The 11,725-nt window shown below is 36.2% G+C and overlaps 1 protein-coding gene across 1 annotated transcript; it reads left to right on the forward strand.

The window, feature by feature from the left end:
- The first annotated feature begins 3,924 nt into the window (after positions 1-3,924).
- Positions 3,925-4,380, forward strand: LOC106476378 (putative uncharacterized protein DDB_G0291608). The gene has a single exon (XM_013937039.1). The coding sequence runs from the start codon at positions 3,925-3,927 to the stop codon at positions 4,378-4,380; it is 456 nt and encodes a 151-aa protein (XP_013792493.1).
- The last annotated feature ends 7,345 nt before the right edge of the window (positions 4,381-11,725 follow it).

An 11,725-nucleotide genomic window follows, 5' to 3' on the forward strand; every position in this document is an offset into this window, starting at 1 on the left:
CAGATTCTTATCTAAATAATTATGTTAATCTATTGTTGCGTCAGCGAGTCACGTGACTACTATGACGCAACGTTTCTAGAACTATCATGTACTTTGTCGAATGTTCAAGTTCTTACTAGATATGGGGTAGGCTGGTATATAAAAGAGGGGAATGTAATGTGTGGGTAGATAATGAGTAATTGAACTGCAGTCACACGGTATTGTTGAAGTTAACGTTCGTTCGTTACAGTGTTGTTTTAGCGCGAGTATTGAGATTAAGTGTATCGCAGAGTTATATTCGGAAAGAATAAACCAGTTTTATTAAGTAAAGACTTGTGTCGTTAAAGTTTCGTCGCAACGAAGTTACGGAAAGTTAATCAACAAAAGGCGACGTAACAATATGATTACAAATCCATCTTCCTTCAAGGCCTAGCTCAACACTTTACGAAATATGATTACAAATCCACCTTTCTTCAAGGCCTAGCTCAACGTGTTTAAAACAATTATTACAAATCCACCTTCCTTCAAGGCGTAGCTCAACACTTTACGAAATATGAGTACAAATCCACCTTCCTTCAAGGCCTAGCTCAACGTGTTTAAAAAAATTATTACAAATCCACCTTCCTTCAAGGCTTGGCTCAACACTTTACAAAATATGACTATAAATCTAACTTCATTCTAGGCATAGTTCAACACTTTTCAAAACATGATTAGAAAATTACCTTCCTTTTAGGCCTAGTTCAACACTTTACAAAACGTGATTAGAAATCTACTTTCCTTAGGAAACGTTGTGACCTGTTGAAAGATGCGTCAAAATCAGTTTGTTTTCGATAAGATTAGAAAGTTGTTGATCGAAACTGAAGTTCTGAGCAAAGTGTTACCTAATATCAGCACATGCAATTAATATTACATTTTACACTAATGTAAACGATAACGTGAGAAAAACTCAAATGCTAAGCCTAAATAAAATATGCGTTACTCTTTCGCTAGCGATTTGAAGCTGACATGCACTACTAATGATACACCAGTTTTTCTTGATAGTTTTCGTCAAAGGAAACATTTTCTCTTCTAAATATATTTTAGTATATGTATGAAACACAAGGAAAAACACAAAACTATTATTTACATAAATATATGCATTACATAAAACAAGGAAAACACAAACTATTGTTTACATAATTATTTGTGTTATACGAAACACAGTGAAAACGTTCTTGACAAACTGAATGAAAATAGCAATAGCGCAAAATTATTTCTTCTGTATTAATTAAAATATAAATTTAACAATAATCGTTTTTGAACAATGAAATACGATGCAAAATGTAAAAAAAACAAAAACAAAACACTAATACATGTAATCTGAAAATAAAAAGTTATGTAGGAAATTTATGTTTTCTATTTTAAGTCCAACGATTCGTTAGACATTTAGGTTTAAGACACTTATGCTTTTTAAATTTTGTCCAAATTCTTAGTTGATTTTATCCAACTATTATCCACACTTACATGGTAAAAAAACTATCTTTAGTGTAGTTTTCTACTTGTACCATCAGTGAACTGTTCGTAGTTACGAGTTTCTCGTTCAACTCCACATGTTTGGATGGAGTCGATTTTATAATTTGTCCTAGGAGTCTGTACCAGAATATAGACTCTCAAGTTACTAAAGTGTTCCCCAGCTGAGTGCTGGAAGGTCCACGTTTCCTTTCTTCACTTAACTAAAGTGTTCCCCAACTGAGTGCTGGAAGGTCCACATTTCCTTTCTTCACTTAACTAAAGTGTCCCCAACTGAGTGCTGGAAGGTCCACGTTTCCTTTCTTCACTTAACTAAAGTGTCCCCAACTGAGTGCTGGAAGGTCCACGTTTCCTTTCTTCACTTAACTAAAGTGTCCCCAACTGAGTGCTGGAAGGTCCGCGTTTCCTTTCTTCACTTAACTAGGTGTTCCCCAACTGTGTGCTGGAAGGTCCACGTTTCCTTTCTTCACTTAACTAAAGTGTTCCCCAACTGTGTGCTGGAAGGTCCACGTTTCCTTTCTTCACTTAAATAAAGTGTTCCCAACTGTGTGCTGGAAGGTCCACGTTTCCTTTCTTCACTTAAATAAAGTGTTCCCCAACTGTGTGCTGGAAGGTCCACGTTTCCTTTCTTCACTTAACTAATGTCTGCATGAAGTTTTCTTGATGTAAAGCTTGTTACATTCACAAAAGACAAGCAAACTTCAAGACAATGCAAGGGATAATTCCTTGAAACCTCAGAACTGAGAGACAATTCACAGTTTTGGCAGAAGAACACCAACTATCTTGAAAACTCTTGTTTTATTGTCCAATATCCATAAAATACTTTGATAGGAGGTGCGAATACAGCAGTTTATGTGCCTGTAAAGAACAAAACATCGCCAAAAGTGATTGAACTTAAGGCAACAAAAGATTGGCTCACTATAGATTAAATTTTGCCAATCAAGGGTCCTCTAATAAACCAAGACATCCAATACGAGCTAATGTCGAATACCTTTTCAGCGCACTTATTATGAATTTTATCATTTCTTCCGAATACTGACTTGATGTATTATTACTCTGCTTTTCCGTTTAGCAGGGATCGCTGTCCTTCACACGTGTTGCCCTCCTCCAATCATCTTCATTCATTGTCAGTTCTTCTGCAATTCCTTTCTCGTTCATGCCTTCTTTAATCCAACGCTTTACTGGCCTTCTCTGTCTTCTCTTGCCGGCTATTGGCGGCTCTAATGCTGTTCTTATTACTTTTCCCAGCCTTCTCTTGCCGGTTATTGGCGGCTCTAATGCTCTTCTTATCACTTGTTCTTCTTCTCTTGCCGGCTATTGGCGGCTCTTATGCTCTCCTTATTACTTGTTCTCTTCACGAGACCAAACCACCTCAGCTTCGCTTCTTTTGCCTTTTCTCGACTCCACAGACTCCTGCCATTTCCTTATTCTGAACTGCCTTAAATTCTAAGAATTATTAAAACCCAAAGAGCAACGTATATTCCCCCTCTTTCCAACAAATACCGAATAAGAATCTATCTAAATTCGTCAACCAAGAATGGAATCTCCTTAATGACACACAAGATCAGAAGTTAATTTTCAACATGGAGACTGGAAATAGATTCGATATCACTTAGCTACTAAAAACTACTTAGTTAAAACTAACTGGATGAGGCATCAACAAACCTAATGAGCACGTTAAATAGTACATAGAAAACTGGTTTGTTGGCGGGAAAATAAATGATGATAGCAAACGGAATTATGTGGCCGTCCCTCAGAGATTAGTGCTGCTTATTTGGTTTAACAATCTAGGCTTCTGTTCTTGAGGATAAATATTTCATAACTTGCTGATGACGTTAAAACGCTGAAGAATATTTCTTAGCGAGTACGGTAGAAGATACTTTGAATACTGTGAAATAAAGAAAATTTTGGAAATGTCTTCCTGCTGTGGAGAAAAACCGTAATAATAATGCAAGTATTATAAAATGTCCGAAACCTACGACTGTGATTTAAATGAATTTATGAAAGTTTTGAATTCCACATAAGCCCCCCGATTAGTTTTATACAATATAGTTTGTTTGTTGTTTTGCACAAGGATACGCAACGGGCTGTCTGTGCTCTTCTACCGTAGGTGTCGAAACCCGATATTTAGGTTTATAAGCCATTAGACATACTGCTGAGCCATCGGAGGGGGGTGGCTATAGAATTTAGCTTTATTGGTTCTCAGATTTACTGCTGAACCACCGGGGGGGGGGGGAGAACATTGTAAAACGATCATATACAACATATCGTATTAAAATAGTACACATTCTTACATATATTGTTATAACCAGCTGAAATTAACAGCTGGTTATAACTGAGTTAGACCAAGAAAGTCGATAATAGTGAGTTGTATAATACCGCAATGTAAATGATTGCTTAACCAACCTGTCTTCTGGACAGCCTCATATCACCCACATGCCTTCTGTACAGCCTCATATCACCCACATGCCTTCTGGACAGCCTCATATCACCCACGTGTCTTCTGTACAGCCTCATATCACCCATGTGCCTTCTGTACAGCCTCATATCACCCATGTGCCTTCTGTACAGCCTCATATCACCAACATGCCTTCTGTACAGCCTCATATCACCCACATGCCTTCTGGACAGCCTCATATCACCCACATGCCTTCTGTACAGCCTCATCTCACCCACATGCCTTCTGTACAGACTCATCTCACCCACATGCCTTCTGGACAGCCTCATATCACCCACATGCCTTCTGTACAGCCTCATCTCACCCACATGCCTTCTGGGCAGCCTCATATCACCCACATGCATTCTGTACAGCCATATAACATCCATATGTCTTTTGGACAGCCTCGTAACACTCATCTCTATTCTGAACAGCCTTATAGCATCAATTTGTAGTCCGAACAGCCTCATAACACCAATCTATATTCTGGACAACCTCATAACACTAATTTGCATTCTGGATAGCCTCATAACGCCCATATGACTGCTAGGCAGTTTCATAACAACAATCTGTTTTCTGGACAGTATCATAACACCCATCTGTTTTTGGGCAGCCTAAAAACATCCATTTGTATTCTAGACAGCCTCATAACACCCATCCGATTCTAGACAGCCTCATAACACCCATCTGTATTCTGGACAGCCTCATAGGACCCATCTGTATTCTGGACAGCCTAAAACATTCTTTTTGTAGACAAGTAAAGTTATAAATACACTCCAGAAAGTAATCTGCGTGTTCCACAAATTATCCTGTAGTACAACTAAAAAAAATAAAACCTGCAGAAGGAGGTTATTTATCTTCTAAAATATAATGAAATAAATTGTAATAGTAATTAAAAGGTGGTTGACATTTGTAATACCAGAAAACTTAATTATCACACACTCATACATGTAGAAGTTACATTCAATACAGATGTTACAGTTAGAAGTAAAGTTTTAAAAATACAGCAGTACTTCCTGTGACACACCCACAACGACCAGTATATGTAAAGTGGCCAGGAAGTTCTCGCTTCCTGAGTTAGACGCCATCAGTCAGGAAGTTATGTTCTACCACTTTGGACGTACCCTTTGTACTATGGAATCTACAGCAAAAGAAGTATGAAAATAATGGATTTGAGCTCGTTAGAAAAAATCATCAAACAGATTGGGAGGGAAGACTCGGAAAATGAAAACGAAACCCCTTACGGAACACCCCCAGAAGGATCCCCAGAAAATCTAAGTTGTTCGGAAGATGAGGTACACTAAATTATCATTTATTATAAAGCTTATCATATTGCATGATCTGCTATATTAGCACATTTCAGTAATAATTACTTTGAAAGTTAAACTAATTATTTTATTTATAATTACAGAAACTGCTTCATCAAAACATATTTGTTCGTGATGTTAGGAAAACATGTCGGCTTAAAAAATCAGTTTTACACAAAAATACAAAACCCTGTAATATGGGCCATTATAAAAGTCTTCATCAGGTCAAACTGGGAATGCCCCTTATTAGAAAGGTCCACCTTAGAAAGCGTTTAGGTTATAGGGTTTTGTATTTTTGTGTTGAAGCATCTTTATTATCAAATTAAATTACCAGTTTGAGCATACCTTCAAAACTGTAATTTTTTTCAGAATAAGAGAAGAATAACCTTAAAGTTTAAGAATTTTTATTTGATAGTTTATTAAAACGCTGATAACGTTACTCTTAACAGAAAATGACTTATTAAAGTTATTTGTTTTTATAAAGGTGGTAAAGGTATTACTGATAATGTTTTTTTTTTTGTATTTCTTGATTTCCATATCTACTTGGACAAACGAAACGTTAAAAAACATTTGTATTTTGGAATTTTCTAATTGGAGTTTTCAATTATTGACGGTTGCATTGATTTGCCCTTATACCAGTAGGCCTAATTACATTGTGTGAAGTTGATTCCTATATAAACCGACTTTAGAATTCATACACCAAGTTTTAGAATGCCTTATGTTTATACTTAAATGTTTCAATAATTATGTGACATTTGATAAAGAAAATAAAAACTTTTAGAAAAGAAATGGAAATTATACATGTCAGAGGCGTTAATGAGAACCGGCGTAAATTGGTTTTAACCAATTTGTTATAGCGCACTAGCAGATTTACTGAGTATTACTACGAAACTTCCCAGAAAATAATTTCTTACTGTGATAAAATAATAATAAATATATATGCTAGATAATAACCCGAGAAGAAAGTTTCAACTCACACGAGTAGTAAAATGAAGTGAAAACATACTAACCTAAGTTTTTTTCACTAAGTCTGTCAGGCCTAAAGTTTGTGACCTCGTAAGCCTGAACGATGAACTAAATGCGACAAGATTCCTGTTCCGTATTTTATATATTCGTCCGCAACAATTATACTTTTTTATTTTATGGCAAGTCGTTCTTATTTAGCCGTGTTTCTGGTTTTCTCTGGCCTCGATGATCGGTTATATATTACCTATAGGCTCCTGTCACCAGGTTAAGTGTATACCACTAGGCTTAACTTTAAGCTTGATAACTTATTCTAGGCTATTTATTGGACAAAATAATTAAAATTATCTTTTCTTGCATCACATATATCGCCAAGTAAGAAAGAATTGATAAGTTCGGTCTATCATTCATCTCACCACTTATGACTCTGTTACATCAATCTCGAGGCATTCTACCAAGAAAAACTAAAAAAGGGAACTCTTATAGTAGTAGTCATCTGTAGATGATATACGTTGGTGTTTGGCTTGTCCTTTACTGACTGCAGTGAACCTTTATATTTTTATACACCACCCGCTCTAGATTCTTAGGGTTAGCGATGAGACGTTGGAACTGCTCTAAACCGGTCTAATCCAGTGAAAAGTGGTAAATCAAAGGTAGAATGGTCTTCAAGTATCTTTCTCGCCGAAATTCAAAAGCTTGATTATAAGGTACTGTTGCGTCATCGAGGTCACGTGACTAGTATCACGCCACCTGTTTCTAGAAATATCCTGTTCCTTCAAGAATGCCCTAGCATTTACTAGATATGTGTTAGTCTTGTATATATATATAAGACGTTCACAACGTGATGGGACAACAGTGTAATGAGTAATTGAACGTATGCGGACAAAATATTGTTGGCCACGTGAGACGTGAATTATAGTGTTGTTATAGAGCGACTGTTGAAATTAAGTGTATCGTAAAGTCGTATTCGGAAAGAATAAACCAGTTTTATTTAAGAAAGGACTTGTGTCGCTAAAGTTTCGTCGGAACGAATTTACGGAAAATTAACTAATGAACGGAGACGTAGCAGTACCTTTTGAAGATAAAACTGTTTATATTTTGATACTAATTAATTCGTCTTTTTTCATATTTTAGTCAGTTTGTCATTTTCTTGGGTTATCTGGTAATCTTTCTTCTCTATATATGCATCATTTTAGAAAATAAATCTATGGCATGAACACAAGCCATATTATATCATTTAATGTCAGGGCAAACAAACGGGAGAAAAACACAAGACTGCTTATATTACACTGTTATAACTCAAACAGGGGGACCGGCATGGCCAGGTGGCTAGAGCACTCGACTCGACTCGCAATCTGCGGGTTCGAATCACCGTCACACCAAACATGCTCGCCCCTTCGGTCGTGGGGGCGTTATAATGTGATGGTCAATCCCACTATTCGTTAGTAAAAGAGTAGTCCAAGAGTTGGCGGTGGGTGGTGATGACTAACTGCCTTCCCTCTAGCGCATATAGCCCTCATGTAGCTTTGTGCGAAATTCAAAACAAACAAATAAACTCAAACAGAGGTCCCAGCGCATTTGACCCTCCTAGGTCACAAAGACCTAAATTCCTATCAGGAGGAGAGAGCGACAGGGTAGCTATTTGATGGTGGAGGAATATTGGAAAGAGAAATTAAGCAGAATGTCTGTTCGATGTTGCATAATATTAACCTATAAATGAAAGAAGTTAACTGTCTGTTGGCATACGAAAACTGGGAAGATAAATCATACAGATTGTCTGTTTTCTGATACATAATATTTAAAAATTTTAACAGAAGTTTGAGCTACAAGAAAGCTAGTAGAATTACAAGTTGTGTATAGAATAGTTGGATAACTGGTCGGAGTAAGAAATCAAAAAGTTTGATTGAACAGATAAATATCTTCGAGTATAGACAAATTTTATAAATATTTGTTAGCAAGTACGTTGGTTGTTGAACATGTATAGACTTGTTTTGTAACATGAAAGTTTTTTGACGAACTGAACGAGTGGGGTGAAAAATTGAGTCAAAGTAAATAATATATTTTTCTATTACAGATACAGTCTTGGCCAAAATGTTTGAATGTTGTTCTGTATTGATGTTATGCATAATATTAAACCTGTTGATGGAAGAAATTATTTATTAATGTGCAGACACAAGGCAGATAGATGAAACAAATGACCTATTTTTAACCAAACAAATTAGGGTTTGAATGGTACAAACATATTGGACAGGCAACTCAAACAAGCGATTGCGATAGCTCTTTGATCTAATAAATTTAAACAGAAAGCTAGTTGGTAGCGCGAACAAACTAAATAATCAAAACAAGTTACCAAAGTTGTACACAATATAACAGGTAGCCATTCAGTTTATTGAGGTAACTCCTTCCACCAAGACCACGCAATATGACAGGTAGCCATTCAGCTTATTGAGGTAACTCCTTCCACCAAGACCACGCAATATGACAGGTAGCCATTCAGCTTATTGAGGTAACTCCTTCCACCAAGACCACGCAATATGACAGGTAGCCATTCAGTTTATTGAGGTAACTCCTTCCACCAAGACCACGCAATATACTTACCTCAATAAATTGAATGGCTACCTGTTATATTGCATGGTCTTGATGGGAGGAGTTACCTTAATAAACTGAATGGCTACCTGTTATTTCCACCAAGACCTACAAGCTTTAAAACATATTTTAATTGCTGTTGTTGCTGTTTGTTATTAAGCACAAAGCTACACAAAGAGCTATCTATGCTCTGCCTACCACGGGTATCGAAACCCGGTTTCTAGCAGTATAAGTCCGCAGACATACCACTGTGCCCCTGGGGGGGGCAAGTTTAATTGCAATCCTTGTTATTCAACATGTTTATTGTTTTTATATTAAGGAAAGTATCTTGTTACAAGTGAAAACAAGCTAGTAACAATTACAAAAGACAATGTTGAAGATGTAACAATTTTTTTCAACAGAAGTTTGAGCTACAAGAAAACGAGTAGAATTACAAGTTATGTATAGAATCGTTGGATAACTGGTCAGAATAAGAAATGGAAAGGTTTGATTGAGACTTGACTTAGTTGAACACATAAATATGTTGAAGTATAGACAGATTTTATATATATTTGTTAGTAAGTATATTGATAGTGAACATGTAGAGACTTGTTTTGTAACATGAAGTTTTTGAGGAAATAAGTAAAAGTAAATTTTGGCCAAAATGTTTGAATACAGTTCTATATCGATGTTATTGTCTACATACATGTAGTAGTTATTGAGTAAATGCCTGAGTAGTAACAGAGAAGGTAGGTAATGATCGGACAAATATGTACGAGTTGTTACTATGGTCTGTATAAGTTTTTGTGAGCATTTGTTTGTCAAAAACACACATACACGCCTGTTTTGTATAAAAGGGTGTGCTTTTGGTATAATTTTTTTTCGAAACAGATCAACTCTTTGTTCAGACAATTTTTCTGTACTTGGAGTAGACAGAGTTATGCCTCACCAAGTGCCATAAGTTATAGGACGTTAAATTGTTAGACTGTCCAGAAATGGCATGAAGCAAACGTACATTGCCAAAACAATAGGGTAACCCCAATGTACTATATATAGAATCCTGAAATGTCATCGTTGTTCTAGGAAAGTATAGTCGTACACGTCGAAAAACTACTGTCCTAGATTACCGTGTTTTGATCAAGATAACATGTTAAGGTCCAAAGAAGTCTTGCGACACCTAACGACAGGAATGGCATGAACACATTCATCCCAGAGTATCCAGAATAACAGTGAATATGAGACTGACCAAACAAGTAATTTTACAAGAAGAGCTATCTGCAAACCGATATTAACCAGAATTCACTGCCGTTACCGTGTTAATTGGGCAATACAGCATGCCAGTTTACAGTTAGGACACTGGCGATATGTCATCTTTTCAGATGAGTCCTGTTTCCATCTTGTTGAATCCGATGGTAGGATTCGTGTTCGTCATTTGCCTGAAGTACAGATAAGGGAAGACTGTCTTTTCCACAGAAGGTGGTGCAGTACATGTTTGGGCAGCTATTCATCATGGTGGAAAAACTGGTCTTCATATCATACATGGAAACGTCAATGGCACCTCCTACAGGCATAACATGGATAATATATTTCTGCCATAAGTTAGGGCAAGGTTTGGCAATACTTTTGTGTTCCAGGATGATAATGTCACTGCCCACAGTGCACGTATTGTACAGAGCAGCAAAGCCTACAGATTGTAATCCCATTGAGAACTATTGGGCAGAACTGTGCCGGAAAATTGTTAACCTCGACCCTAAACCAGCTACTGTAGCTGAGTTGCAGCGCCTTCTAGTGACAAGTTAGGATAAAATCATGGTGTGTTAAATCAATAACCTCATCGACAGCATGACATGTCGCCTTATAGAGGTTACTAGAGTACGAGGAGGACCAATCAAGTACTGAATGTTTAATATGAACTGATATAAAGTTACAGACGCTATTTATAATAATTAGATGCTATATTTTGTCATTATATATGTATTGGTAAGGTTTTGTTGTGATAGGTGAAATGTTGAATTACACATCTTTCTACAGGTGTCTGATAAAATTGTTTGCTGTTCTAATAAATCGTTCATTATGTTCATAGAACCTGTCTCATTATACAAATTACATATGTACATGTTTAATATAACAGACATTTCTCAGTTTGACAGCACTAAGTATATTTGTATTCCATCTTTATAATAATTATCTTATTTGTTCCAAAATATGCAGACATCTTGACCAAGACTGTACGTAATGAAAAACGACCCCATATTAAAAATTAATAATTTTGGCTTAAACAAGGCGACCAAGTAAATTAAAAAAGGAAAGATATTCATGGTAATCATTGGTTATGGGATATTAACTGCCATGTTGGTTTATTTATTTCACTGCTTGTCTATATAGTGTTAGACAAAATACGATATCTATATACTACTAAAACTCTGAGATTGTTTGTGTGTGTGCTTGTCTGTAATTAAATACAGCAAAAACGGCGCACAATAGTGCCATATTTGTAATAAAATGAGAATACAACTGAGAATAGAAACAGAATAAAACAAGTTTCGTTAAAATCGATTCACGGGTTACAGAGTTAGCCCCGTTTTTCGGGTCACTAATTAAATACAGCAAAAACGGCGCACAATAGCGCCCTATTTGTAATGAAATGAGAATAGAAATAGAATAAAAAAGTTTCGTTAAAATTGGGCCACGGGTTACCGAGTTAGCCCTGTTTTTCGGATCACTTTTAAAAAAATGTCTAGATGAATTTATGTACACTAGATGGCGCCACATATCGGTCTATCTATCTATCTGTTCGTTTTTCCACCTGATGAATCCCTTTAAAATATCTTCTATACAACAATATATGCACAACAGAAATTGGATGATGAGATGAAAAATGTGTTATAACGGTGCGTAGAAAGAACAACAATAAAATGGACCTACAATATTATTGACTATTTTCAAATAGTAACTATGGAGATGA

Source organism: Limulus polyphemus, unplaced genomic scaffold (assembly GCF_000517525.1).
Source record: "Limulus polyphemus unplaced genomic scaffold, Limulus_polyphemus-2.1.2 Scaffold10421, whole genome shotgun sequence".
Classification (NCBI taxonomy): Eukaryota; Metazoa; Arthropoda; class Merostomata; order Xiphosura; family Limulidae; genus Limulus; species Limulus polyphemus.

Excerpts from the sequence above, each read along its gene's own strand:
- LOC106476378 (XM_013937039.1), top strand. The coding sequence starts at position 3,925 with ATGCCTTCTGTACAGCCTCATATCACCCACATGCCTTCTGGACAGCCT.